The sequence below is a fragment of the Vulpes lagopus genome, chromosome 6, assembly GCF_018345385.1.
Source record: "Vulpes lagopus strain Blue_001 chromosome 6, ASM1834538v1, whole genome shotgun sequence".
In the NCBI taxonomy this organism is placed as follows: domain Eukaryota; kingdom Metazoa; phylum Chordata; class Mammalia; order Carnivora; family Canidae; genus Vulpes; species Vulpes lagopus.
In genome coordinates this window covers 27,534,776-27,560,201 of record NC_054829.1, presented here as the reverse complement: position 1 = coordinate 27,560,201, position 25,426 = coordinate 27,534,776, and the positions used below count along the sequence as shown (strand labels likewise).

Genomic DNA, 25,426 nt, shown 5'->3' with positions numbered 1-25,426 from the left:
AACAAAAATAGAGATGACAGGCCAGAAGAGGAGTTGAGAGGGACCTAGTGGAATATGTAAGCCTCAAATCATCAGGAATTTTTACATAAAAAAAAAAGAACAATCATAAAGGGCGTCAGAAGCAAGGAAAATGCTTACTTTCCCACCCAACCCCAAATTAGGTGGTGGGGCGGGGGAGGGGGCATAAAAACAAAGGCACTGAAGGGGCACCTGGGTGGCTCAGTCAGGTAAGCCTCTGACTCCAGGTTTCAGCTCAGGTCATGATCTCAGAGTCTTGAGACAGATTCTGAGCTCAGTGGGGAGTCTACTTGAGATTCTCTTTCTTTCTCTGCCCCTCCTCACCATTCATTTTCTCTCTCCCTCCCTCCCTCCCTCTAAAAAAAATGTAAAAACAAAGGCATTGGAAACAGCAGCAGGGAAGACCAGGAGGAAGAGTGTCCTTCTGTGCTTAGGTGAAGACTTTTCTACCAATGGAGGCAGAGAACAGAGGTTTCAAATCTGTGCATGGGAAAGGAGGTGAGAGGCTGATTAAGGGAAGAAGAACCTCAAAGCAACAAGAAATGAGACAGATATAATCAGGCCCCAGAGACACTGGAGTTTTACTAGTGACTAAGGACGAAGGAGAATCAACTGATCCCAACATTTCTTCTAGCTCAGGTTACAGGTCATCCAATACATAGTTGTGGGTTATTTGGATAAAAGGATGGATGGACAGATGGATGGATGGACAAACAGATGGGAGTATTTATTTGTCTCTGGAAGGTTCAGCCTCACCTGGAATGGTGCTGTTTCTGAGAAAACCCTAGCAGGATCCGTTAGCTCCCAGGCCTCGCCTCCTGTTGGAAGCAACAGATGGCAAAGAGGAGGCCCCCTGAGCATCTTGGCTTTCTCCAGATCAGCCTCTTACTGAGGCCTGCAGGCATCCACTGCAGAATGCCTTGTCAATGGCCAAGTGCCTCCCATTGCCCACCAGTGATGGCTCCTAGAGCCACCCATTAAACTCCATGGAGCAGTTGAAGTGCCCTCTTGCAGCAGTAAAATCTCATCTCTGACTTGAAAGTGGAAAACCCGGTGGGCATGACGTGTACCACTTTCAACCCTTTAGAAATAGGATAGCAATGGTGTTGGTAAAAAGGAGTCTACTCTTGCCAAAGTTTTTCCAAGATCAGTGGTCGCCAGCTTGATTAGGGCTTATTCAAACACAGATTCTTGGAGTTTGTGATTCCGTAAGACAGGCGTTGGTTAGGTTGAAGGTGGGGATTCCTGTGAGCGTGGCCGGGTAAGTCGATGTCAAAGGCCCCCGGTGTATCCTTGGGAAACAGAAGGGAGTCAGTGATTGGTTGACCAATCTCTGCCTTCTGTTGAGGCTGTTGTCTGGCTTTTGAGATCTGGGCTGTTTGCCAGCTGAGGGGTTTGGAGAAGTCTGTGAAGGAGAGAACTGGAAAAACTTGGGATGACAGGTTGAAGCTGGCCCTGAAAGAGAGAAATTAGGGATGGGGAGGGGTGGGAGTTGGAGGTGAAATATCTCCTATCATTCATCAGAACTTGGATATGTGTTTTTAGGGAAGGCATGACGGTGTGTTCATCTGGCCTCCAGGCGTGCACCACAGCAGGAGACAGAGGTAGCCCGGGGAGGCCTTGTCATGTGTGGGTTAATATGTCACACACATACGAAATAAAAAAGGTTAGAGCAGTGTTAAAAGGCAATCAGCCACGTCACCTAAGGGCGAACCTAAAGTTTGCCACCCCCAAACTTCATGAAGGGGATCCATGGAGCCAGACAACACTTTTTGAAAGAGCCCTTTCTTTTCTGCCTTTTGCTTCTCTCACACGCTGGAGCGGTTCCGCACTGTCTTCTCCATCACCTCCACCCTAAACAGAACAAAACAGGAAGGCCTCCAGTAGTTACTTACCCTGGCCTCCTTGTGTCTCCCTTGCACTTTCCTCCCACCACATCTTGGCAAAGTCCATGGAATGCTGTGGCTTTTCCTTTGAGGGCCGAGGTGGTGGGGGCGGTGGGGGGGGGGGGTGGCCAGAGACAGAGGGACCAAGCTGGAATCCTCATCAGCAGACAGGCGAGGCAGAAAGACGGGAAAGGCACACTCTGACTTTTGTTTTCTGCACAGATCTTGGCTTGTGCCCCCAAACCAAGGTCTCCAGCTAAGATGCCCTTGGCCTTACTCAGCAAAATTGCCACCTTTTCTGAATTACTTGGTCCTCTCTGAGAACCCCAGCCTGCGTCTGGCACCTGCAAAACCTCCCTCACTACTTTCTCAAATTACTCTGAAGGCTAGTAGCTTTTTTTTTCCCCCTGACCGGGGGATTCAGTGTGCAGTTAGGCATATTATATATAGTTACTTACTTTGTGATCTTCTACATCATTTGTTTTATCTTGTCTCCCTACCCATGGGTATGCTTCTGAAGTGTAGGAACCGCGGCTTTAAACCCCTACAGCACTAGTGTCTGTGGTTGGCAGGTCCCAGAAAATAGTATTTAATCAAAAGACACGTTCCTTTGTTCTGCTCCACTTAATTCTTGCCCTGCTGGTTGTCATCTTTCATCTGATTGGAGGAGATGTTCAGAAGCTCTGGTGACAGCCTGAATGATGTATATGCAAGTGTTGCATCATGCATGCGGCAAACATTTCTTAAGCGCTTACGCTATACATTGCTACTGGGGACCATAGACAGGAATTAGAGGGAAAAGTCTGTATGTGTTAGGATCTTGCAGTCTAGTAGGAGAGAATGGAAACAAGGATCTTTTGTGGAGAGAAGGTGCCTGATTTTTTCAACAGCCAGAATCTTCTGAGTGGACTGTGGACCATCTGTTCCCCAATCACCACAGGGATCTTTTAAAATGCAGATTTCAGGGTTCACCACATGCTTTTTGGGGATAGCCCCCAAATCTGTAATCTCAACAATCACTCAGTTATTTCTGCTCCTTATAATCAAGGTTATTGCTTTTCTACTGTGTGAGAGAGGGTACAAGAAGGCAGTAGAGTCGGAAGGATTGCTGTTGCCGTGCTTTTGCATTTTTAATTTGTTTTTTCAGCACCCTCAGAAACTATGCTTCTGACATGTCTGCTCCCCTGAATCCTTGCTAGACTTGATGCTGTATCAGGACCTCCCATTTCTCTGTGATCCTTGACTCCTGAATGCTGGCTTGTCTATGACATCCACTCTGGTTTTTATCACTGTTTCCTGCATTTCCCCATCTGCTGTGGTTTCAGATTATCTGTTATGCCTGCCTCTGTTTTGCTCTTGAACTTGGCCTCAGTAATCCTGGTGGGCATCAAACAATTGCCTTACCTCAAGTCTGGTTTTCTAGTTCATCAATGACAGGTTCTGTTCTGGTAACTACCATGATCCTAGGGAGTGAGAGGTGTCATTGAAAGAGAGAGGGAAAGCCTTTGCCCTTGTCTCTCACCTTCTGAGGGTAAAGTGATGCGCCCTCTGAGCTGGCTTCCTGGCTACAATGCATAAGAGAAAAGGTAGTGGAGAAGAGAAGACAGCCAAGAGTAAAGATCATAGAAGAGACCTGGCGTCCTTGCCCCAACCAGATCTATATTCTAATCTTCAGTCTGTGTCAGAAAACACTATTCCTCCCTCAGTACAGTAGCCTCAGCACACATCGCAGAAGGTCTCACCTGGTCCTTGCTCCTGCCCGCCCACCCCCCTTCTCCAGGGGGACAGAACAGAAGAATCCATCTCACCCTGGTAAAAGTACCTCTGCTTCTGAAGTGGGATTTAGAAGGAGCTCATCCTTCATGATGTCCTGTAGCTTTCAAGTTCTGGGTTTGCTTGCTTTCTTATTCACACTCTCTACTACTCTTCGACCCTTCCCTGGAGCCATGCAAATGCTTGACCCCCAGCATGGATTCTGGAACTAGTGTGTCTAGGTTCAAATCCCAGCTTCATAGACCGTGTGACCTCAGTCAAGGTACCTAACCTCTCTCTGCCTCACTCTCTCCACCTGTCAGATGGGGATAATGACAGTATCTGCTTCATCAGGTTTCTGTGCATATAAATGAGTTAATTATTTTAAAAAGTGTTGGGAAGAGTGCCTGACATTTAGTAAGTACTTTACCGATGTTTGCTGATTCTGTGGCTTTGCATATGTTACTCTCTCATGCTGGAATGCCATCCCCCTACTCGCTAATTCTAGCTTGTTCTTTAGGATTCAACTCAAGCACCACCTCCTCCAGCAAAGTATTCCTGGCAGCCAGGGTTGATGTAGCTACCCTTTTCCTATTCTTAGTATCCTGCAAATATAGCTATCAATGTGTTCAATGTGTTGAGGAACAATCATTTGTTTACTTGTCCATCATCCTCCTGAGACTGTGAGCCCCTTGAGCATAGGAGCAACATCTTATCAGACATTGAACCCAGCAGGTAACTTAATCTTAAGACATGGGAAGATCTCCTGCTGAATGAGAGAATGAAACCATCCTGAGATCCACTAAGTTCATATGTTTTTCCACCTGTTCACTTACTCCTTCATTCATTCAAGAAAGAAATCTACTGAGCATCTGTGGTGTACCTAACTATATTTTCCATGTACTTTCTGACCATCTACCTATAATTTCTGTGGCAGCCCTTACAGCTAGCTGGGACAAGAGAGGAAGTAGATTTTGAGCTATAGTTACACATGGCCTGACTTCAATAAGAGAAATTTTGGAGACCAAAAGTCTTACTGATAACTGAGTTAGCTATTTCTCTCAAATTCAAAGCTGTGCTGTAGGCCACAGACTTCCCAGCTGGGCTTAGACAATGCTACAGGCCATGGCATGTCTGATTATTTCAGCTAAAATAGGCATGATAGAAAATGTTCTGCCAAAAGAATTACTTGAACCTCTTTTTTTAATCAGTTGCCATAATACTTCTCAAGGTTTAATGCTACCTTCTTAGGTGTATTTCCTCAATATAGATTTGACGTGTTGCCAGCTATGTTTTGAGAAGAATGCTTTTCTTCCTTCCTAAATATAGAGACCCTTCCATTTGCCTAACAGCCCCACGTGCAAGCCTGCTGTGACTGACCCCAGCATCCACTTCTCCTTCCCTCTTTAGTAAGAAAACCCCATTTTTGGCTAAGCACAGTGTTGCCTGGAGTAAGAGACTATTTCCCGGCTTCCCTTGCAGGGAAATGTGGTCAGTGACTGAGCTCTGGCCAAAGACGTGGATGGTTTCCTATTGCAGCTACAACAAATTACTGCAAATTCAGTGGCTTAAAACAATAAAGATGTATTATCTTATGGTTCTGGAGGTTACAAGTCTGACGTGGGTCTTAGAGGGCTAAAACCCAGCTATTGGCAGAACTACATTCCTTCTGGAAGCTCCAAGGGAAAGTGTGTTTCCTTGCCTTTCCCAGCTTCCAGGGGCTGCCTGGATTCCTTCGTTCATAGGCTTCCTCTGTCCTCAAAGCCAGCAGCAGGCTAGCCTTTCTCTCTCTTTCTCTCCCTCTCTCCATCCTTCCCTCCCTTACCTCTCTCTTCTCACTTGCTCATGCTCTCGCTTTCTCTCTCTCACCTGCGCACATGCGGACACACACCGCTTCTGCTCTCTCATCCCCTCCTCTTCCTGACACCCCACCTCTCTTATAAATATCCTTGTGATTACATTGGTCCCTCCTGGATAGTCCAGGAATCTCTCCATCTTGAGCGCCTTAATTTAATCATATCTGCAAGATCTTTTTGCCATGTAAGGTAGATAGTCACAGTTCCAGGGATTAGGACATGGGCATCTTTGGGGAGCCATTATGCTGTGTTCCACAATGTGTAAATGGAGTAAGGGACTCCCAGAAATGTGCTTGAAGGGAGATGCGTCAACTGGGAAAGACCCTTTTTAGCTCTAGTGTCTTTCCTTCTTTCTTCTGCCTGAAGCTAGGAGGTGATGCCTGATGCTTTGACAGAATTTTGAACCATCAAGTGACCTTGGGAATAGAAGCCAAACATCAGCAAGGGTGGAAGAGAAACATCAAGGCACGGATTCGTGGGGTCCTGAGGATCTATGGAACCACCACCTCTAGACTTATTTTACCAAATATACTTCTATCTTGGTTAAGTCACTCATTTTATTTGGGTTTGTTTGTTTGTTTTTCTGGAATGTGCAGCTGAACCTAATCTCAATCCTTCAAAACTATACACAAATCTCTACTTAGTAAACTCCAAGTCTGGTTCTCTCAATCCACTACCCTCCCATCAGCCTGGATATGACCACTGCTCAGAAAATGTTTTAGCAAAATGGACAGGGCTTTTATCATGTATTGATCAGACACCAGCCTTTAGTTCTGCTTAGGCTGGAGCTGTACAACTTCAATATTAATCTCGGCTTTAACAATTCTTTCAGAGCTTCGACCATATTTTACTATGATAGCACCAGGAGAATCAGCGAGGGCAAGACTGGACTAGTCCTGAATAACTTAAAATAAGACCTTGGGCTAGCTCCGTCATCTTTAACACACATAAATAATCTGCAATAGTAAACAGAAGGTAACTCTCCATGCCGAAGATCTGGCCTGCCTTACTATCAAGATTCAGTAGCGGCCCTAAGAAGTAACCAACCCTATTAAAACCAACATCTAGAAGAAAAAGGCATAGTTATTAGCTATACCAAAATGCAAATCGATTTTGGCCAACACTCTTTAATATATTCATCAGATGTTTATTGTAAATCTGTGATACGCTCTGTGCAATGAGACAGGGAGGCAGAGCTGGGAAGATGGACATCTCTCTCCTTAAAGACCCTCATACGCATCAGTGGAGAAGACAGGCCAAGAAATGAGTGCAATCGACTTTATCCTTTTATTTTTTCCAAGAATCATAAGCTAACTTCTGCGCTCACAGATCACGTTGGCTCGGGGTACCTCGTATAGCTCTCCCCGCTCATCATTTGGATCCTGTAGTATTCTCTTTATTAATTCTAGCAATATCTTTAATTATTCACCACCTCAAACCTATTCCATTTTGGAAGTATCCAGCACTTGGGTCAGGGGTGGTGATGAGAAAATGGGGCTAGAAAGAATAAACTCGTGTTGGGTTTTATACTTATTGTTTCCTAGTTAATTGCAGGGTTTCTTCATTTGGGAATATTCTCAGTATCTTCCCTAAACAGAAGCCAGCTTCTCTCTGTCTGGAGTTGATTGGTATGAAATGAGGCTTGCACTTCAGAAAGACACCTCGCTCCCACTCCCAAGGTCTTCTAACACGGTGGGATCTGAAGCTTGAAGTCACCTCCAGGTTGAGTGACTGTGTCTGCTCAGAAGCAGTGTTCACACAACAGTGCTTGGCCACAGGCCAGCTCCAGAATCACACAAGATGCTTTCAAGGAGTCTGCTATGATTTAGTGGTAGAAAAGCCAGAAAACATGTTTAAACTTGTCATAAATCAGGAGAGAACACCAAAATCCTAACTGTCTCTTTGGCTTGGTCACTGGACAGAGCTGTCAGGGGCCGTAAATGGTGGTAGTATGGATTTTCCCCCGAATTGAGACCTGAGCAAGAGCAAGAGCGCTAATGACTCCAACAGCAAGTTGTAGTAGAGCCTGGCAGAGAAGATCTGGTGTTGGAGCTCGTTTCCCTCCTGTCTCCCGAGGAAGGGAATGGAGTGCCATGATCCCAGGATGAGTCACAAAAGAGAGCAGCCTGGGCATTCAGAGTAATGGAAGGCATTTCAGATTGAGGAAGGACAGGCTTGTGTTCCCTGGCAGCTGCACCATTTATAAGCCAAGGGCTTCATTCCAATGCACTCCTCTTCTCGTCCACATTTCCTCATCCAGCACCACTTCTTTGAAGTACATTCCTATATCCCAATCACTCCCAAATAGTATCTCCAGTCTGCTCTGCCCCCAAAAATCCAGACCCATTTTCCAATGGCCCACTTGACTTCTTTACTCAGATGGCTGCTATATATAAATCTCAGACAAGACATGGCCAACAGATGAGTCTGGGCTTCCTCCCCAACCGGCTTCTGTACCTCACTTAGTCTGAGTCCCACTATGTAGGCATTTGGTTAAGCTGGAAACCTTGGGGTCGATCCTGACTCCTCTCGTTCTGAGACTTCGTGTCCCATCCGTTAGAGAGGACCAGGAGCCCTGCCTCCGAGGTAGGCTGGACTCCACTTGCTTCTCCCAACCCGCCACCACCATTGGAGCCCCACCAACATCAGATTCCCCCAACCCCTTGAAAATGGCTGCTAGCTGGTCTCCCAGCTTCTGGTCCTTTCACAGCCCCCACTCCTCCCAGCAGCCCAAACCATCTTTGACAAGATCTCAGCCCTTTTTACGGCTGCTTAATAGTCTATTGTGTGTACGTACCACATCTTTCTTATCCGTTTGTTTATTTTTTATTTTTTTTATCCTTTTTTTTATATCCATTTGTTTATGGACAGACACTTCCATATCTTGGCTGTTGTAAATAACACTGCAATAAACATAGGGCTGCATCTATCTTTCCAAATTAGTGTTTTCATTTTCTTTAGGTAAATACCCAGTAGTAGAATTATTGTTAGATCATATGGTATCTCTATTTTTAATTTTTAAGGAGCCTCCAGAAGGCATAATGAATGAAGAGATCACAGGGACATAAGGGAGGCAAAGCATAGGGAATGTAGTTGATAATATTGTCATGGTGTTATATGGTGGCAGTAGTAGCTACACTTGTGGTGAGCACAGCATCATGTCACTTGCTGAATCACTGTGTTGTACACCTGAAACTGATGTAACATGGTGTATCAATGTAACACTCAAATAAAAAAATTGAAATAAATACATAAATACCTAAAAGAAATGCAAGCCCTCCTCAAGTCCCTCCTCTTCTCAGAACCCTCCAGAGTCTCCCATAGGTGCTGTGGCCCGTCCTTCTTCAGTCTCATGTCCAGCCTGGCCTGTGTCTCCAATCCCACATGGCTGGCCTCTGCTCGGTCCCACCCGGGGTCTTGGCATCCCTGCTCTTCCCCCAGGTACTCCCACAACCCATCCTTCCTGCTGCTCAGGCCTCCAGGTAAACGCCATCCCACTCACCTCCCAGCCTCCACAGCCCACAGCCTCCCTCTCTCCCATCACCCCATTTCGTCTTCATTATTGCACTGGTTGGTTGTTGTTGTCTTTGCGTGGCTTGCTCCTTAATTGTCTGACTCTTCCATGGAGGTGTGAGATGTTCAGATGAAGAACAGCATGGGGCACAGCAGGAGCTCTGCAGATCTCTCTAGAACAAATAAACAAAGAAGCCATTAGGCTCTGAGCCTCTGCTTCCCCAGCTGTAAAATGGGAGCATCTGAATGAAAGCTCAGGTGTACTGTGACGGTGCCTTAGGGCAGGTATGTGTGCGGCCCCTTTGAGCACCGCATCTCCTCATAGCTGTAAAGTATCAGTGTTGGCGGAACCAGGACATCAGAGCAAAATCCTCCAGCCCTGCCTTCCGCTACAGTAAAGCATGTAAATGTGCATGAACAATGATTTATGGATAGACCTTATAATAAATGCTTCCTCTCCTCCACTTCTGTGCTGGATCCTCTGCCTGGGTCCCTCCAGAGCCACCCTCCACCCTTCCCACCCATCTCTGCATCCTCAGAGGCTGTCACTGTCAGCTGCATTAGTAGGCAACCTTGTCCCTTCATTACGATGGATTCAAGCCTCGGGTGGCACCAGCAGGACATCAGTGTAGACAAGGAAAGGTCACAGCATTTGTTCTTTTGCGGACCTCGGTCTGATAGTGGCTCTATTCTAAAGGCCACAGCTCCTGTCCAGCCATCCTGTCCTATAGCAGCCACCTCCTCTGGGTTTCCATAACTGCCCTATCTTCCTGTCCCCGTTGGACCTAGCGGAGGAAATTTCTCTAGCTGATGCTCTGGTTCCAGACGGCTCCACCATCCCTTAACCTGACCAAACCTTTGTCAATAGCACCTTCATTACATGCTCCCCCCACCAGGACCTCACTGACACAGCATCCGCACGACCGTGCTTTTCACAAAAAGCATGCCCACTTGTGGGGGTGGCACTTATGCTTTTCTTCCTGGCCTTTTTTTTCCCATCTCGTATCCCAATCCTCTGCTCTCAGCTCCTCCTTAACCATGGAAAACCAACATCACCTGGAAGCTTAAAAGAGAGAATGTGTTGGGCATCTTGGAGATGCATGCAGTTATTTATCCCTTCAGTGGGCTGAGCTCAGCCTCTTTTTCCCTCTCTGGCTACTGTGTGGAAGCAGTCAGGATTCCTCCCAGCAAGGGGACTCAGGGCAGCTGACCATATGCATCATTCTGATGTTGGGCCTATACTTTGTATCACTTAGTTTCTAACAGGTAAAAATCATTCTGTCTTCAAAATTTGTTCTGAACCTAAACTTTTTGGTCATTTGTCAGGATTTTAGGGATGGGGTGTATTACAGGAGCAATGAGATATGACATATGGAATATCAGAGGGTGTATGTGAGCGTGTGAGTGCATGTGAGCATTAGGGCTTGTGTGCTCGAGTGTGTGTCGGCTCTGTGTATGGGTAGGGTGTGCATGGGTGTGGTGTGGTGTGTGTGTGTGTGTGTGTGTGTGTGTGTGTACAGCACGCACAATCACTGGGAGGGATGGAGGGTGGGGATGGGGGGAGGGAAAGCTGGAATGAGAGCCTGAGGGAGTGAAGAGGAGGGAGCCAAGCCCCGCTAGCCTCAGGGTCCTCAGTCCCCACCCTCAATGTCTCTTACCTCAGGTAAGATGGGTCTGAACTGTAGACTTTTCTAAACTCCCCTCCTTTCAGTGGCCACATCACTTTTCCCTCAAGTCCTTCAAAGGGCCCTGGCCCCTTACTCATCTGCTTGAAGGAGAAAAGCAGTTAGGGATTTCAGAAGGCAAGAGTGGGGCAGGAAAGGCGGGTGGTGGGCCAGCTCCCGTCTGGGTGTAGCCCCATGTCACAGTGATGGCCAGGCAGTGAGTGCCATTCTGTTGGCCTCCTGGTTATCCGGGTCCTGGCCTATCAGCAAGTGCAGGACATACAGGCCTCTGACCAGCTCCTGTCACTCTGGCCACTGCTTGTGTTTGGTGCCAACGCCTCCCTGCTACCAGACAGCCCAGCTCTCTCCTTCAGCACTCAAGGCTGTCAATCCTGGTGGAGTCAAGGTTGAGGGCTCCTGCGAAGGCAAGATAACAGCAGACCCCAGAGAATCCAAAGCCGCTGGCCCTCCCCTGAAAGGTGGGGAGGCAAGGAGATGACGGGGGCTGTGCTGCTCCCCTTCTGGGTTCAGGGGGGTGTCACTGGCAGTGGAGATCCAGGGGCTGCAGACCCAGCAGGGTTCACGGCCACCCTGGCAGTGGCCATGAGGCTCAGGTTGAGAACAGAACAGAGGGAAAGGCCAACATCCTTATGCTGGGAAAACATGAGATCATTCCTCAGCAACTCTGAGATCATTTTCCTTTAGCTCTTCAGCCTGGTTCTTTTTCTGATTCATGCTTGAATCTCAGCCTTTGCTGTCTTGCCACGGTGCTTTGCATGTAAGGGATGCCAGCGCATGCTGGTGACATTTGCCCTCCTAGGACTCTTCCTTTTCACAGAAACTTGCTATTAATCCACCTTGACCTCAGCATAAATGTTAGATGTTCCAGGAGCCATTCATGTGGTTGCTTCAGGCTGCTGTGGGAGACTCCTGGGTTCTGCATCCAAGACTCCCTTTTAGCCAGCCTTTTCTCACATTTCCCATGGATCCCAAACACCTGCTTCCTGATGCTGGTTGGCCAGAACACTCCCAGTCTGTGGCCCCAGAGCACCCCACAGATACTCCAGTCAGAGTCCTTGAAGCACATTGGTGCCCCTTTTTGTTTTAAGGGCAGAGCTGTTTTATTCATCACTGCAGGTAGATGAAGGAAATGTTCCAGTCAGAGTGACAGCAATAATAATCATCAAGTCAACATGTACTCATCATTTGCTATGTGTGGAATGACATGATCAGCTCATGTCTACCCTCTCAGACTGTGTTTTTTTCATATCTTATAGAAACTGAAGCTTATAATTTCAGGGCAAGACACATCCCCAAAGTCACAGAGCTGGTGGAAGGGGGCACCTGGATTCACACCCAGGCCACTTGCCCCCTCAGCTGCTCCTATGGGAGAAGCCAGCCTAGAGCTGGGCCACAGCTGGGCTAGAGGTCTCGGATGGGTCCTCCTGATGTTTTGCCTCAAGAACTTAAAGTGGACCTGGGAATGAATCCCCTGCTGATAGAGAAGACCCCACTCCAAGTTTGAAAGGGTGGGCTCATCCATCTGAACAAAACAAAACAGAGAAGCTTGGAAGAGCCGTACTAGAACACACTGTGAACTCTCTGGAGGGCCTGTAGCATAGGCCTGGGGAAGAGTGGGGAAATGATGTAGGAAAGATGTTAGGATTCGAAGCTGATGGCCAAGAAAAAATTCTTGAGACATCTTTGGTGCAAAAAGGTGGTTTTATTAAAGCAGGGGGACAGGACCCATGGGCAGAAAGAGCAGGGTTATGAGGAGTAGCCCATGATAGACTTTCAAGTTGGGAGGGGGATTAGGAAGAGCACAAGTGTCTGAGGAATTTTGTAAGCAAGGTTTCCAAGACCTTGAGGGGGGTAGCTACTGTTGGGAAAGTATAATTTATTATTGTCTAATAAAACCTTAGCCATGAGACCCTTCAGATGTATATCGGTGGGTCACATTCTTCGGGGATGATTGCCAACATGTATCTTGCGGGGTAGAGATAAAAGAAGTTTCCAAAGGAATCTTTATATGTTAAAGTAGACTCACAAGATCCTGGGGGTCAGGCTAAGGCCTTTTGGCCTTAGCAAAGTATCAACATCAAAACAGCTGAGCCCCTAGAGGAAGGTCACTCTGCCTGTCTCAAGGACTAGTTGATGGGCTGTAGGTAGTAAGGAAATTTAATAATTTCTCTTCTGCCTTTGTCTCCCACATCAGAAAGAGGCTGGATTCCAGGTTAAGGATCTTCCCCCTGGGAGATCTGCTCCAGATTCAAGTTTGGGCAGATGGGGGGTCTGCATTGGTTGTAGGTAAAAAGTAGACTCGGATGATGTCTATTCTGTTGCCTCATCTTAATCATCATAACAATGTAAGGTGGATTCTGTGATCAACCTCATTTTGCAGGTGGGCAAACTGGGGCTCTGCGTGATGGAGTTACTCATCCAAGGTGATGCTCCTGCAAGGGCAGAGTCAGGCCTTGAACCTAGGTCCATCTAATTACAAAAATTCACTCCACTAGACTGGAGCTGTTCTTTGACAAAGCCTAGAGGCAGGCTCCCAGGGACCGGAGCCAGAATTAGTGCAAAACTGATAAAATATTTGCTTACAAACCTGTGTGTCCCTGGCTCTGCTTGAACCCTGGCTTGCTCACACTCCCTGCTGTGCACTCCTCGTCCATCCCAAGGTGGTGGCAGATGTCCAGTGCCCTTTGCAACTTGAAACCTTAAAGCATGCTGCTGAACTGGATCAGTATAATTGCTATAATAGTGTGGACGGATGGATCGCATTCCAGATAAGTGACTACAGCCTGTGGACCTGGGCATCATAAAGGCAAGATCTTCTCCCCTGCTCTCCTCAAGAAAGGCTTAGGCCCACAGATTAACTTAAATATAAATTCATGTGTTCCTAGACCACATTTCAGATTCAAAATTTGCACAAAGGAGGTGACCATTGGACAATGCTGGGAGGCAACGTAGCCCTGACACCTGCCAGCCACAGAGGCCCCTCCAGCCCACCCCAGAACCTCCGCGGAACACTCAGCCGCCCCCAGAACATTTGTAATGCTCTCCATTGGGTGCTGCGGGAGGCCTGGCATTAGCTCACTTCTCTCCTGGAGCCTCCAGTCTGCTTTTGGATGGAGCTGAAGGCACGCCTCTGTGGCCACCACCCTCAGGGATCAGAGGCTACACCCCCTGTGGCCATATCCTCCATTTCCCTGCACCAAAGCCCAATCAGTATAACCATGTTCAGCCTTCTCTTTAATAAGCTGATTGTGAAGCTAAATCCTGAGTGCTCCCCACCTCCCCTGGATGCTTTTGATTGACAAAACTAATCTCTCTTCCACCCCCACGCCTGCCGCCACCGCATCCTCTTGCAAATCATGTACTCGGCTGCTGACAATTAGATATAAGGCCTGGGATTGGGACACAGGAGGGTTATGAGGTTATGAATCAATCGTGGGGGCTTGGGTGAGATAACAAACCAGGGGCCCATCTCAGACACCTCACCGCAACCCTCAGAGCCTCCTGGTTGATTTATGAGTTGGTAATAACCTCGCCTGGTCTCCTGCCCCCTATTATTTTTCATAATGCACAGGGAAGCTTTAAATTTGAGAGAATGGGGAAACACAGAATCAGAGCAAGGAGGCTGGGCTGGGGGGGGGGGGGGAAGGGCCCACCAGGGGGTTCCCAGCAGCTGGTCCTCTTTCCTGCTGTGTGGGTCTTGGGTCACAGAGGGGCGCGGTGGCCACACACCCAGGCAGGTCAGCAAGCTGATTTGCCTGGCCTAGAAGACCCCAGGGAGGTGGCCCTGACAGGCCCTGGTTTAGGAGTGGGTATGGTGGTCATATGTGGGTACCACTGGGTTCAAAATTATATTTGACATGTCTGGGTTTAATTCCTCCAACCTGTTCAAAACCAAGTCAGACTCTGCAGAAGCCTCCCTGTGAAGAAGGGAGAATCACACACTGGATCAAAGCCAGTCAAAGGCGGTTTGAACTCTGCAGTCTGGAAGCCAGTGGAGTGAGCGGAGAGCCAGGCGGAGAGCTGGGAGGGGGATGGTGGCTGTCAGCCCCAAAGGAGAGAGGCGAAGACCGCCTTTCCTGTGCTCACTGTCCTCTTGAGTGACCACCAGTGTTGCATAAAGAAAAGAAGAAGGCTTCGGGTTGCTGCCTAATATTTTTTTCAAGTGTTCATTTGTTGAGCTTTCTCTATACAAAAGAAGATGTGACTTTTGAAAGATAACAATGTCCATAGTTAAAAAAACCCAAAACTTTCACCTAAAGCAGTGGTTGCAAAATGCCCATCCACAGTGGATGGGCATTTTGATACTGGTTTCTGATGAGTTTTTCATGGGCCACAAAAATTGAGAGAAATGTTTAAAATGTAATGAATATGTGCATATGGATGGGTATATATTACATAATGTATACTTGGATACAATCGTTGCTCAGTGAGCATTTATTAAACCCCAACTCCATACCAGGTCTTCACGTGGTGCCAGAGATAGGACAGTATGACGAGTCTGCTGGCCCGGAGCAATAGTTTAGAGAGTGTTAGGAGTTGAATTGTGTCTTCCCAAATGTTGGTATGTTAAAGTCCTAACCTCCAATATCTCAGAATGTGACCTCGTTTGGACATAGGGTTATTTCAGATGTAATGAGTTAACGTGAACTAGTTAGGGTGGGCCCTAATCCCTTATGACAGGTGTCCCTCTAAAAAGGAAAAGTTGGATGCAGAGGCACGCACGCAGGGGGAAGGCCACGCAAAGATGAAGACAGAGATCGGGGTGATGCGTTTGCAAGCCAGCGAACATCAAAGACTACCTGCAGAAGGGAGGAGACAGGCCTGGAACAGAGTAGACTCTCCCTCACTGCTCTCAGATGAACCAACCCAGCCAACACCCCAGTCTCAGGCTCTGGCCTCCAGAACTGTGAACCAATCAATTTCTGCTCTTTGAGCCACTCAGTTTGTGGTACTTTGTTGCAGAAGCCCTAGGAAACTAATACAGATGGGAGAGGCAGACGATCAAATAATCACATCGTGATGTCTAATTCCAAATGGAGGGCAGCCCTGGTGGCCCAGTGGTTTAGCGCTGCCTTCAGCCCAGGGTGTGATCCTGGGGACCCAGGATCAAGTCCCATGTCAGGATCCCTGCATGGAGCCTGCTTCTCCCTCTGCCTGTGTCTCTGCCTCTGTCTCTGTGTCTCTCATGAATAAATAAATAAAATCTTAAAAAATAATAATAATTCCAAATGGAGAAGGAACCCCATTCTCTGCAAGTGAAAGAGAACTTGACCTTGTTTGGCAGTGAAGGCTTTCCTGAGGATGTTAGGGCCAAAGGACACACAGGAGTCAGCTAGAGGTGGGGTGGACTGGAGAAAGGAGAAAGCATTACTAGCCCACAGAATAGCTTATGCAAAGGCCCTGCAGCAGGATAGATCATGGTGCATCCCGGGAGTGGAAAGGTAGCCCATGATGCAGAAGGGGAGAGAAGAAAGAGGAAGAGGATGTTGGGATGTCAGGGACCAGCGCACGCAGAAGAATGATGCTCAGTTCATTATACTGGACTGAATTGCAGTGGGGTGAGTACACATGCTCTGCCTTCCACTATCGAAAATTCCTAGTTGCTGCTGCTTCTCTGGGACGTGCGGATCACGTGATTAGACACCTGGCTCCAAGACACGGTCCCTAGGCACAGACTCTATCCGTGGCTAATGTGTGCTAATGCTTACTCTGTCCGGGCACTGCGCTGGCGTCGCACGTACAGCACTTCCTTGGATACCTGATCTTCCTTTACCCTCTAAGCAGGTGGATTTACCCCCTGTTGACCCATGAAGAAATGCAGGTTGAGGTGGAGGGAGGTTCAGGGACCTGCCCAGGGTCACGCAGTGTGTCAGTGATGCAGCGTGAACTCAATCTGGCTTTAGAAACACCGTGCCTTATTGCTTCATATACTTGGTAAACAAGCATCTATCTGTGAAATTTGCCACACTTTTCCTTGGAAAAACTCAAACCCATTGACCAAACACTACTCCTCAAAAGGCCACTAAATTTGTCACGCCACATAGTTCTTCCTCCTGACGCTCCTTCTGTCTTCCTGCCAGCTAGTCACTGTGTCCAAAGCCCTAAAGTTTAACATCTCCTCTTAAGTAAGTTCAGCTTTCCCTGCTGGCTAATTGTTGCATTGTGTGTGTGTGTGTGTGTGTGTGTGTGTGTGTGTTTTAAAGATTTATTTGTTTGTTTGAGAAGGGGGAGGGGCAGAGGGAGAGGGAAAAAGAGAATCTCAACAGATTCTCCACTGAGCATAGAGCCCAACATGGAGGCTTAGGAGTGGAAAAGGCACTCAGGGAAAAGGCAGCTTTGGGTCATGCCTTCATTGTTCTCTGCCCTTTCCCTGGAGGGCTGGAAATGCCCAGGGCCCAGGGGCAGCAGGAGGCCACTCCAAGTTCCCCTCACCCTCTCTACCTCGTGTCTGCAACCTGATTCCCCACATTCTCTCCACGCCTGGTCTCAGAGGCCTCCATGTCCCTCTCTGTTCTTTGGAATGAAAAGTATTTTTCTTGGTGCCTAAGCCACATATTAATGTTCTGTGAACTCTAAATAATAAGTACATGTAAAGAAGAGAAGTTTCGGGATCCCTGGGTGGCTCAGTGGTTTAGCGCCTGCCTTCGGCCCAGGGCGTGATCCTGGAGATGCGGGATCGAGTCCCACATCAGGTTCCATGCATGGAGCCTGCTTCTCTCACTGCCTGTGTCTCTGCCTCTCTCTCTCTCTCTCTCTCTCATGAATAAATAAATAAAATCTTAAAAAAAAAAAGAATAGAAATTTCCTATAATTTGACCCTCCTCCCTCTCCAAGATCACCTGAACAGTTTAAATATTCTTCCAGAATTTTCCTTCTCAGTATCCATATATGTCTGTACATATGTAATTAATAGGATACAAATGTAAATATGTCTTTTCTGTTGTAAAAACATCATTAAATTTTTTTTAAAGATTTATTTGTTTTTTTGTTTTTTTTTTTAATTAACTTTTATTGGTGTTCAATTTACCAACATACAGAAAAACACCCAGTGCTCATCCCGTCAAGTGTCCACCTCAGTGCCCGTCACCCATTCCCCTCCAACACCCGCCCTCCTCCCCTTCCACCACCCCTAGTTTGTTTCCCAGAGTTAGGAGTCTTTATGTTCTGTCTCCCTTCCTGATATTTCCCAACATTTCTTTTCCCTTCCTTTATATTCCCTTTCACTATTATTCATATTCCCCAAATGAATGAGAACATACACTGTTTGTCCTTCTCCGATTGACTTATTTCACTCAGCATAATACCCTCCAGTTCCATCCACGTTGAAGCAAATGGTGGGTATTTGTCGTTTCTAATTGCTGAGTAATATTCCATTGTATACATAAACCACATCTTCTTTATCCATTCATCTTTCGATGGACACCGAGGCTCCTTCCACAGTTTGGCTATTGTGGTCATTGCTGATAGAAACATCGGGGTGCAGGTGTCCCGACGTTTCATTGCATCTGAATCTTTGGGGTAAATCCCCAACAGTGCAATTGCTGGGTCGTAGGGCAGGTCTATTTTTAACTCTTTGAGGAACCTCCACACAGTTTTCCAGAGTGGCTGCACCAATTCACATTCCCACCAACAGTGCAAGAGGGTTCCCTTTTCTCCGCATCCTCTCCAACATTTGTGGTTTCCTGCCTTGTTAATTTTCCCCATTCTCACTGGTGTGAGGTGGTATCTCATTGTGGTTTTGATTTGTATTTCCCTGATGGCAAGTGATGCAGAGCATTTTCTCATGTGCTTGTTGGCCATGTCCATGTCTTCCTCTGTGAGATTTCTCTTCATGTCTTTTGCCCATTTCATGATTGGATTGTTTGTTTCTTTGGTGTTGAGTTTAATAAGTTCTTTATAGATTTTGGAAACTAGCCCTTTATCTGATATGTCATTTGCAAATATCTTCTCCCATTCTGTAGGTTGTCTTTTAGTTTTGTTGACTGTATCCTTTGCTGTGCAAAAGCTTCTTATCTTGATGAAGTCCCAATAGTTCATTTTTGCTTTTGTTTCTTTTGCCTTTGTGGATGTATCTTGCAAGAAATTACTGTGGCCAAGTTCAAAAAGGGTGTTGCCTGTGTTCTCCTCTAGGATTTTAATGGAATCTTGTCTCACATTTAGATCTCTCATCCATTTTGAGTTTATCTTTGTGTATGGTGAAAGAGAGTGGTCCAGTTTCATTCTTCTGCAAGTGGATGTCCAATTTTCCCAGCACCATTTATTGAAGAGACTGTCTTTCTTCCAATGGATAGTCTTTCCTCCTTTATCGAATATTAGATGACCGTACATTTCAGGGTCCACTTCTGGATTCTCTATTCTGTTCCATTGATCTATGTGTCTGTTTTTGTGCCAGTACCACACTGTCTTGATGACCACAGCTTTGTAGTACAGCCTGAAATCTGGCATTGTGATGCCCCCAGATATGGTTTTCTTTTTTAAAATTCCCCTGGCTATTCGGGGTCTTTTCTGATTCCACACAAATCTTAAAATAATTTGTTCTAACTCTCTGAAGAAAGTCCATGGTATTTTGATAGGGATTGCATTAAACGTATAAATTGCCCTGGGTAACATTGACATTTTTACAATATTAATTCTGCCAATCCATGAGCATGGAATATTTTTCCATCTCTTTGTGTCTTCCTCCATTTCTTTCAGAAGTGTTCTATAGTTTTCAGGGTATAGATCTTTTACCTCTTTGGTTAGGTTTATTCCTAGGTATCTTATGCTTTTGGGTGCAATTGTAAATGGGATGGACTCCTTAATTTCTCTTTCTTCAGTCTCATTGGTAGTGTATAGAAGTGCCACTGACTTCTGGGCATTGATTTTGTATCCTGCCACGCTACCAAATTGCTGTATGAGTTCTAGCAATCTTGGGGTGGAGGCTTTTGGGTTTTCTATGTAGAGTATCATGTCATCGGCGAAGAGGGAGAGTTTGACTTCTTCTTTGCCAATTTGAATGCCTTTAATGTCTTTTTGTTGTCTGATTGCTGAGGCGAGGACTTCCAGAACTATGTTGAACAGCAGTGGTGAGAGTGGACATCCCTGTCTTGTTCCTGATCTTAGGGGATAAAGATTTATTTGTTTATTTATTTATGATAGACATAGAGAGAGAGAGAGAGAGGCAGAGACACAGGCAGAGGGAAAAGCAGGCTCCATGCAGGGAGTCCAACGCAGGACTTGATCCCAGGACTACAGGATCGCGCCCTGGGCCAAAGGCAGACGCTAAACTGCTGAGCTGCCCAGGGATCCCCCGTCATTTAAAAAATTTTTAAATGTCATTTTAAATACACACTGTTCTTGATCTGTTTTTTTCATTTAATACAGTAGGTGTTCAATAAATATGTATTGTATGGACAAGCCATAATTAATTATTCAATACCCTACTTGAGAACCTTTGCGTTATGTCCAAATACCCTCCCAATACACATGCTTATATGTGAAAGATATAATTAAAGTACTTGCATACAACACATATAGAAACATAAATCATACCTGTATATAATAAATGTATACTTCAGTATACTAACAAACCATGCATGCTATGCAGGAGAGTTTCAGGTGCCCTCTGATGTTGTTCATGGAAATCCCTGGAATATATGTGAATTATATTATCCTCAAAAAGAAAACTTTCAGCCAAGTGTTTTAGAACCGTTGGGGATAAAGGGTGGCTATTCTGCATTTGTCCCTAATGTTTCTACACTGACTTTAAAGCCTTGGTAGGGCAGCTAGACTAAGATAAGAACCGAATCCAACAGTGGTAACAAAGGACAACAATTAATTTGAGAGAGAATAGAAAAATAATCCACTTCAAATTCTTTTTAGAATAGGAGGGAAAGAATGTTTGGGGGCCAGAGGGGAAAAGGAAGAAAGGAAAGAGAAAAAAGAAGAAAGATCTTTCTCCTGACGGTTGTTTGCACAATTCTCGCCTGATTCTGCAGTGTAATAATTGTAGGTCTTTTAAAGGACATAATATTATGACAGATTTCCCTCCCTTACTTGTTCCCGGGGCTGACATGCAACATTTACTTCCTGCCACAAGGCTGGAAGCCGGCCCCTCCTGGGTTAGTCCGAGGAAGCCTAAAATACCCCACACCCAAGATGAACGAGAATGTCCAGCACCCAAGGGGTTGTCATGTTCGCTGAAGGCCACCACGCAGGCCGCAGTGGGTGAGGGACAGTGGGGATGTGGCTACCACTGCAAACAGGGCAGTGGCCCAGGACTGCCAGGGGCTTGAGGACAGTCACACCAGTCGCCAGATGAAGACCCTGACTGTTACAGTGGCTGCATCAGGGCAAGAAACCCAGGTCTATGGTCCCCACATTGCCAGGTAGAAAAGGAAAGAGGATTTTGTGACTTTCCCTTCTTTACCAAAAAAAAAAAGAAGAAGAAGAAGAAGAAGGTGGGGGTGGCTTAAATGTGATCCTTAAGCTCTGTGAATGCAAACCAGGGCCTGGTGGACTGGGGAGAACAATTAGGCCAGACACTGAGCGCAGAAAACCAAAAGGGGGTAGAAATCTAGACAATGGTGCTGAAGTCTCGGGTGGGGTGGACGGGGGAGCGGATATGATAGCAAGGAAGGAGTTTCAATGTGAATGAATACTAATTAGTGACATGGATATTAATGATGACAGTAATTAACAGGGGAAAGGAAGGGCTGTCATTGTCCCAGGGTGAGTAATCAATCTTGGCAGGTGATAAATAATGGTTCAGCAAGCTCAGCAGAAAGATAATCCGCCTGCCCGGGGGAGAGCTGTTGCTGATGCTGGAAACCTATCCGTTTCCAGGCAACCCACAAAAAAGAACTATTTTTCTTTTGAGGAAAAAAACAGGTTAGAGTCTCTCCCCCACCCCCAACTTGGGATTACAGTTCTTATTTGATTTCTGCTTTGTTCTTCATTTCCTAGGACAAATGTTGAACTTGTATAATTTGGAGGAGATGGACACACACACACAAGCACACACAGACAGACTCCTTTCTCTCAAAGAATGTGAATGAATAGGAGTGGTTTTGATCCAAAGTTTAGCTCACAGATGCCATCCGGGAGCAAGAGCGGGGAAAAGCTTAGAAGTTCTGCTTTTGAGGTTGAAATGGGGGGAACTTGCTGGGCTGTGTCAGTGGAGGCTGGTCCCGGGGGAGCACAGAAGGAGTAGGATGGCGCCCTGGTTGTCTACTGAGCAGGGTTCATTCTCCCTCCAGAGAGCCAGAGAGAAACAGGTCTGTGTTGCTCTCACCTCTGGCAACCAGTCAAATTTCTGAGAAACTTTATTTCTGGGAAAAAGAGCAATGCTCCCTAAAGACTTCTGGTAGCTCTTCATGTTTGCAGCTCGGAATATGTTCCAGGAGAGCTATGGGCAGACCCTCTCTCTCACACCAAGCCTCAGACCCATGCACGACAGGACTCAGACGTCTAGAAATGTTGCCCTTTTCAGGCTGCTTGCCATCAAGCATTCCATCCTGAGGTGACAAAGCCACCTTTGAAGATCTGCACTGGTTTAAAGTGAGATGGTTGAGTGAAAAGGTGAATTGACTGGGAGTTCAGAACCTTCCAGAAATTTGGACTCCTCGACTCCCACGTTGGCTCTAGGCATGACATTTTCAAAGAGAGGCAAACAAAAGAAAACATATTCAGAATGGGACCAGAATGGGAAGGGGGTCTAGGCCATGTCATGGGAGGAAATGGCTGAAGGACCCAGGCATGTTTCACCTCAGGGGGGTAAATTCAAGAAGACTGTTGATAGTATATTGGATGGACTCCCTCCAGAGCAAGAAGGTCTGGGTTTGTTTTTCTGTCATCAGAGGACAAATGTTAAGTCCAAGAGAGGAATTTAGAGAGGGTCATAGCTCTGTTCAGAGAAATCAAAGATGATTTCACTGGGACAGGCTGACTAGGGGGGAACTGTGATTCCCAGGTAAGAGGGTTTTTCCCAGTGGAGATTATGGCACCTCCTGTCCAGGGTATTATGGATGGGACTCCAGTATTGGCAAGGATTGGAGTACGTAAGCTTTAGAAGTCCTTTCCAACTCTTACAATTTTATGTTAGTTAAGGTTGGACTCGATGTCAAAACAGATAAATCCCAACTTCTAGGGCTTAACACAACAAAGTTTTTGTTTTTTGTTTTTTGTTTTTTGTTTGTTTGTTTGTTTTGTTTTGTTTTGTTTTTTTTAATCAAGTCAGAGCCTAAAATGGGCATCAATTTTTGTGGTTGTTCAGGAGCCCAGGTTCCTTCCACATTGCAGCTCTGTCCTCCCCTGGGTTCTTGGGGTTCTCTCCATTCAGCCAGCAGATAGAGAATGAAAGGCTCAAATGGGAGTTTTCATGGTCCAGGACTACAAGGGGTATACGTCATTTCCAGCCATAATACATTCAATCTATACCCAAATGCAGAATAGTCTAGAAATGTAATGTAGTAACCTAAGGGTTAGAGGAGAGAGGTTTTGGTGAATAGAAATTTCTCCCCAGAAATAAGGTCATTTTCATTTAAAATAGTCCCATGCCAGAAAAAAAATTAGAGGTTTGTTTTTTTTTTTTTTTAAGGACCTGTAAGGTCACCTTTGTTGGTCAGGCCTTGTCAGTTAGGGTAGGATGCTGAAGAGACCTCCTCCCTCAGGAAATATCCTGAGAGCCAGGTGTGATAAAATTTCACCTCACCTGTCTTGGGGAAGTCATTGAAATCTGTATTTGCAGGAAGTCCCCTGTAGATACTCCCTAGAAGTATGGACACAAGATCATCCTGAGTCATCAGAAGTGGATTTTTTTTTTTTTTTTTTGGAAACAAATAGGATGGTGACTATGGAAGTATCCCAGTAGGTAGACATTGTTAGTTAGGAATGAAAAATCATCAATATTACCTAGCTCTGTGGGCATGTGCTAGTTGGAATTAGGACTTTCTTAGGTAACCATGTTTCTTCTGCCACAGGATAAGCATCATGACGTCTTCAGTTCAAAGTGCTTTATCGTTTCAGGTACTGACATTGTGCAGTGGCTTATGAAGAACCTTTCCATCGAGGACCCAGGTACTTGACCCTGACCATCCTCCATGGTATTGAGGGACATCCCACAAACAAATTCTAAACCAGATTCTCCTATCTTCCTGAGAACTAGGCTTATAAATGTGAATCCCAAGTTATGGAATCACTCTATTTGCAAATAAAATTAATTTATTTTCTTGACTGAATATCTATCTTTAAATCTAAATCACCCTTTGAGGAAATGAGCAATTATTTAGAGTGCCAAAGAGCCCAATACAATAACATGTGAAATGAGATGAATTCTCGTTAGCCACAGCAATTAAAGATAAGTTGTAGAGCTATCACAGAACAGCCTTCTAGAGCCAGCTCTTAAAATTAGATTGCTTGATCCACAATTAAGATGTTTAATTATTTGCTAAGACTCCTTCTGTTTTCTGCTTCTACAAGAAGTGAAAGAATAATTTTTTTTCCCAACCTTAATTGTGCATTTCAATTAGGAAAACCTTACCAGAAAAACAACAACAAAACCCTGGCCAATAAAACAGTTTCCAAATCTGTCCTCCCACCAGAAAATAAGTAGTAAAATTTATTTTCACAGCATAATTAGAAAATGAGGAGTTTCAGAAAAATGAAAATTGCACATAAGTAAATCTTACTATCTGTGTTAGTTAATATTTTTCAGAGTTTATTATACACTTCCTGTTTTGACTGAGTATCCTTGATGCCTGAAGGTCATATTTATAAATATCCATTAATGTGTTCTTATGTTCTTGGGGATTAAACCTATCTACCCCAAATTAAATAGCTTCCAGTGGCTATGCTTTCTAAAGATTTTTTTTAATACCCTTTCTAGGCATCTGGCCTTCAGCTGTGATTCCTTCCTGGGGTCACTATGTCAGCTCAGGAATTCCTATATTTTAATCTGATGCTCCCAATATACTATTGACTATGAAACAATATAATTTAACAATATAATTTACACAGAGTTCAATTAAATACAGTTGCCAGAAATCTGAGTGCACAAAAGCAGGTCATTAATGGAAGCGACACTAGCCTTTTTCACCATCATGATTAATGGTTACTTCCATGACTAGTGAAAATTCTTAATTCTAGTCAAGCTCTTAATCCACAGGGAGAACCCATGAATTCAAATCCTTTTAAGGAAAGAGCCCGAATTAACTACGCCATGTGTTTCCCTCATGCAGACTGGACTTCCGATTGTCCACTTGTAAAAACTGGACTGATACATGTCTATGGGTTTAGTTACATGTATGTAAAGCCAATGTTTCTTTGTTATAATGCTAAGCCTAAGGATTCCTTTTCTTCAAGGTGGTCTCTTCTCTTCCAGTTGCACTGTTTTCTTTACCCTTCTATGATTCTCATTGTATTCCTGGCACATACTTTATTATGATCATTAGTAGCAGTAGCAGTATTGTGAGAGCCCTGAGCCAGTGAGTGGTAGAGGAATAGGCTTTAGGAGACCTCTGGCCCTCACCTGAGAAGCTTCTCTGAAAGGTCATGAATAATAAGGATCATATCTCTAAAGGTCTCTTATACTCAAATGGGCTTTAGGAGGATATCAAGTTTTTGGGAACTGTTTGGGCTTCTGAAAAAAAATGGATGAACAGGAGGAGATAAGATCAATTCACCAACTAGGAAAACAAGTGTGGAAATGAGGCAAATCAAGGCATTGGGAAGCCAGGCA

The 25,426-nt window shown here is 45.5% G+C and overlaps 1 protein-coding gene across 5 annotated transcripts in view; it reads left to right on the top strand.

Moving 5' to 3' along the window:
• RGS6 (regulator of G protein signaling 6) overlaps positions 1-25,426 on the top strand; it is a 548,429-nt gene that overhangs the window by 425,043 nt on the left and 97,960 nt on the right. For all 5 annotated transcript variants that reach the window (XM_041759142.1, XM_041759143.1, XM_041759144.1 and 2 more), the window contains exon 4: positions 23,716-23,766. In XM_041759142.1, coding sequence (XP_041615076.1) covers positions 23,716-23,766 — 51 coding nt within the window. The remainder of the gene's footprint in view (positions 1-23,715; positions 23,767-25,426) is intronic.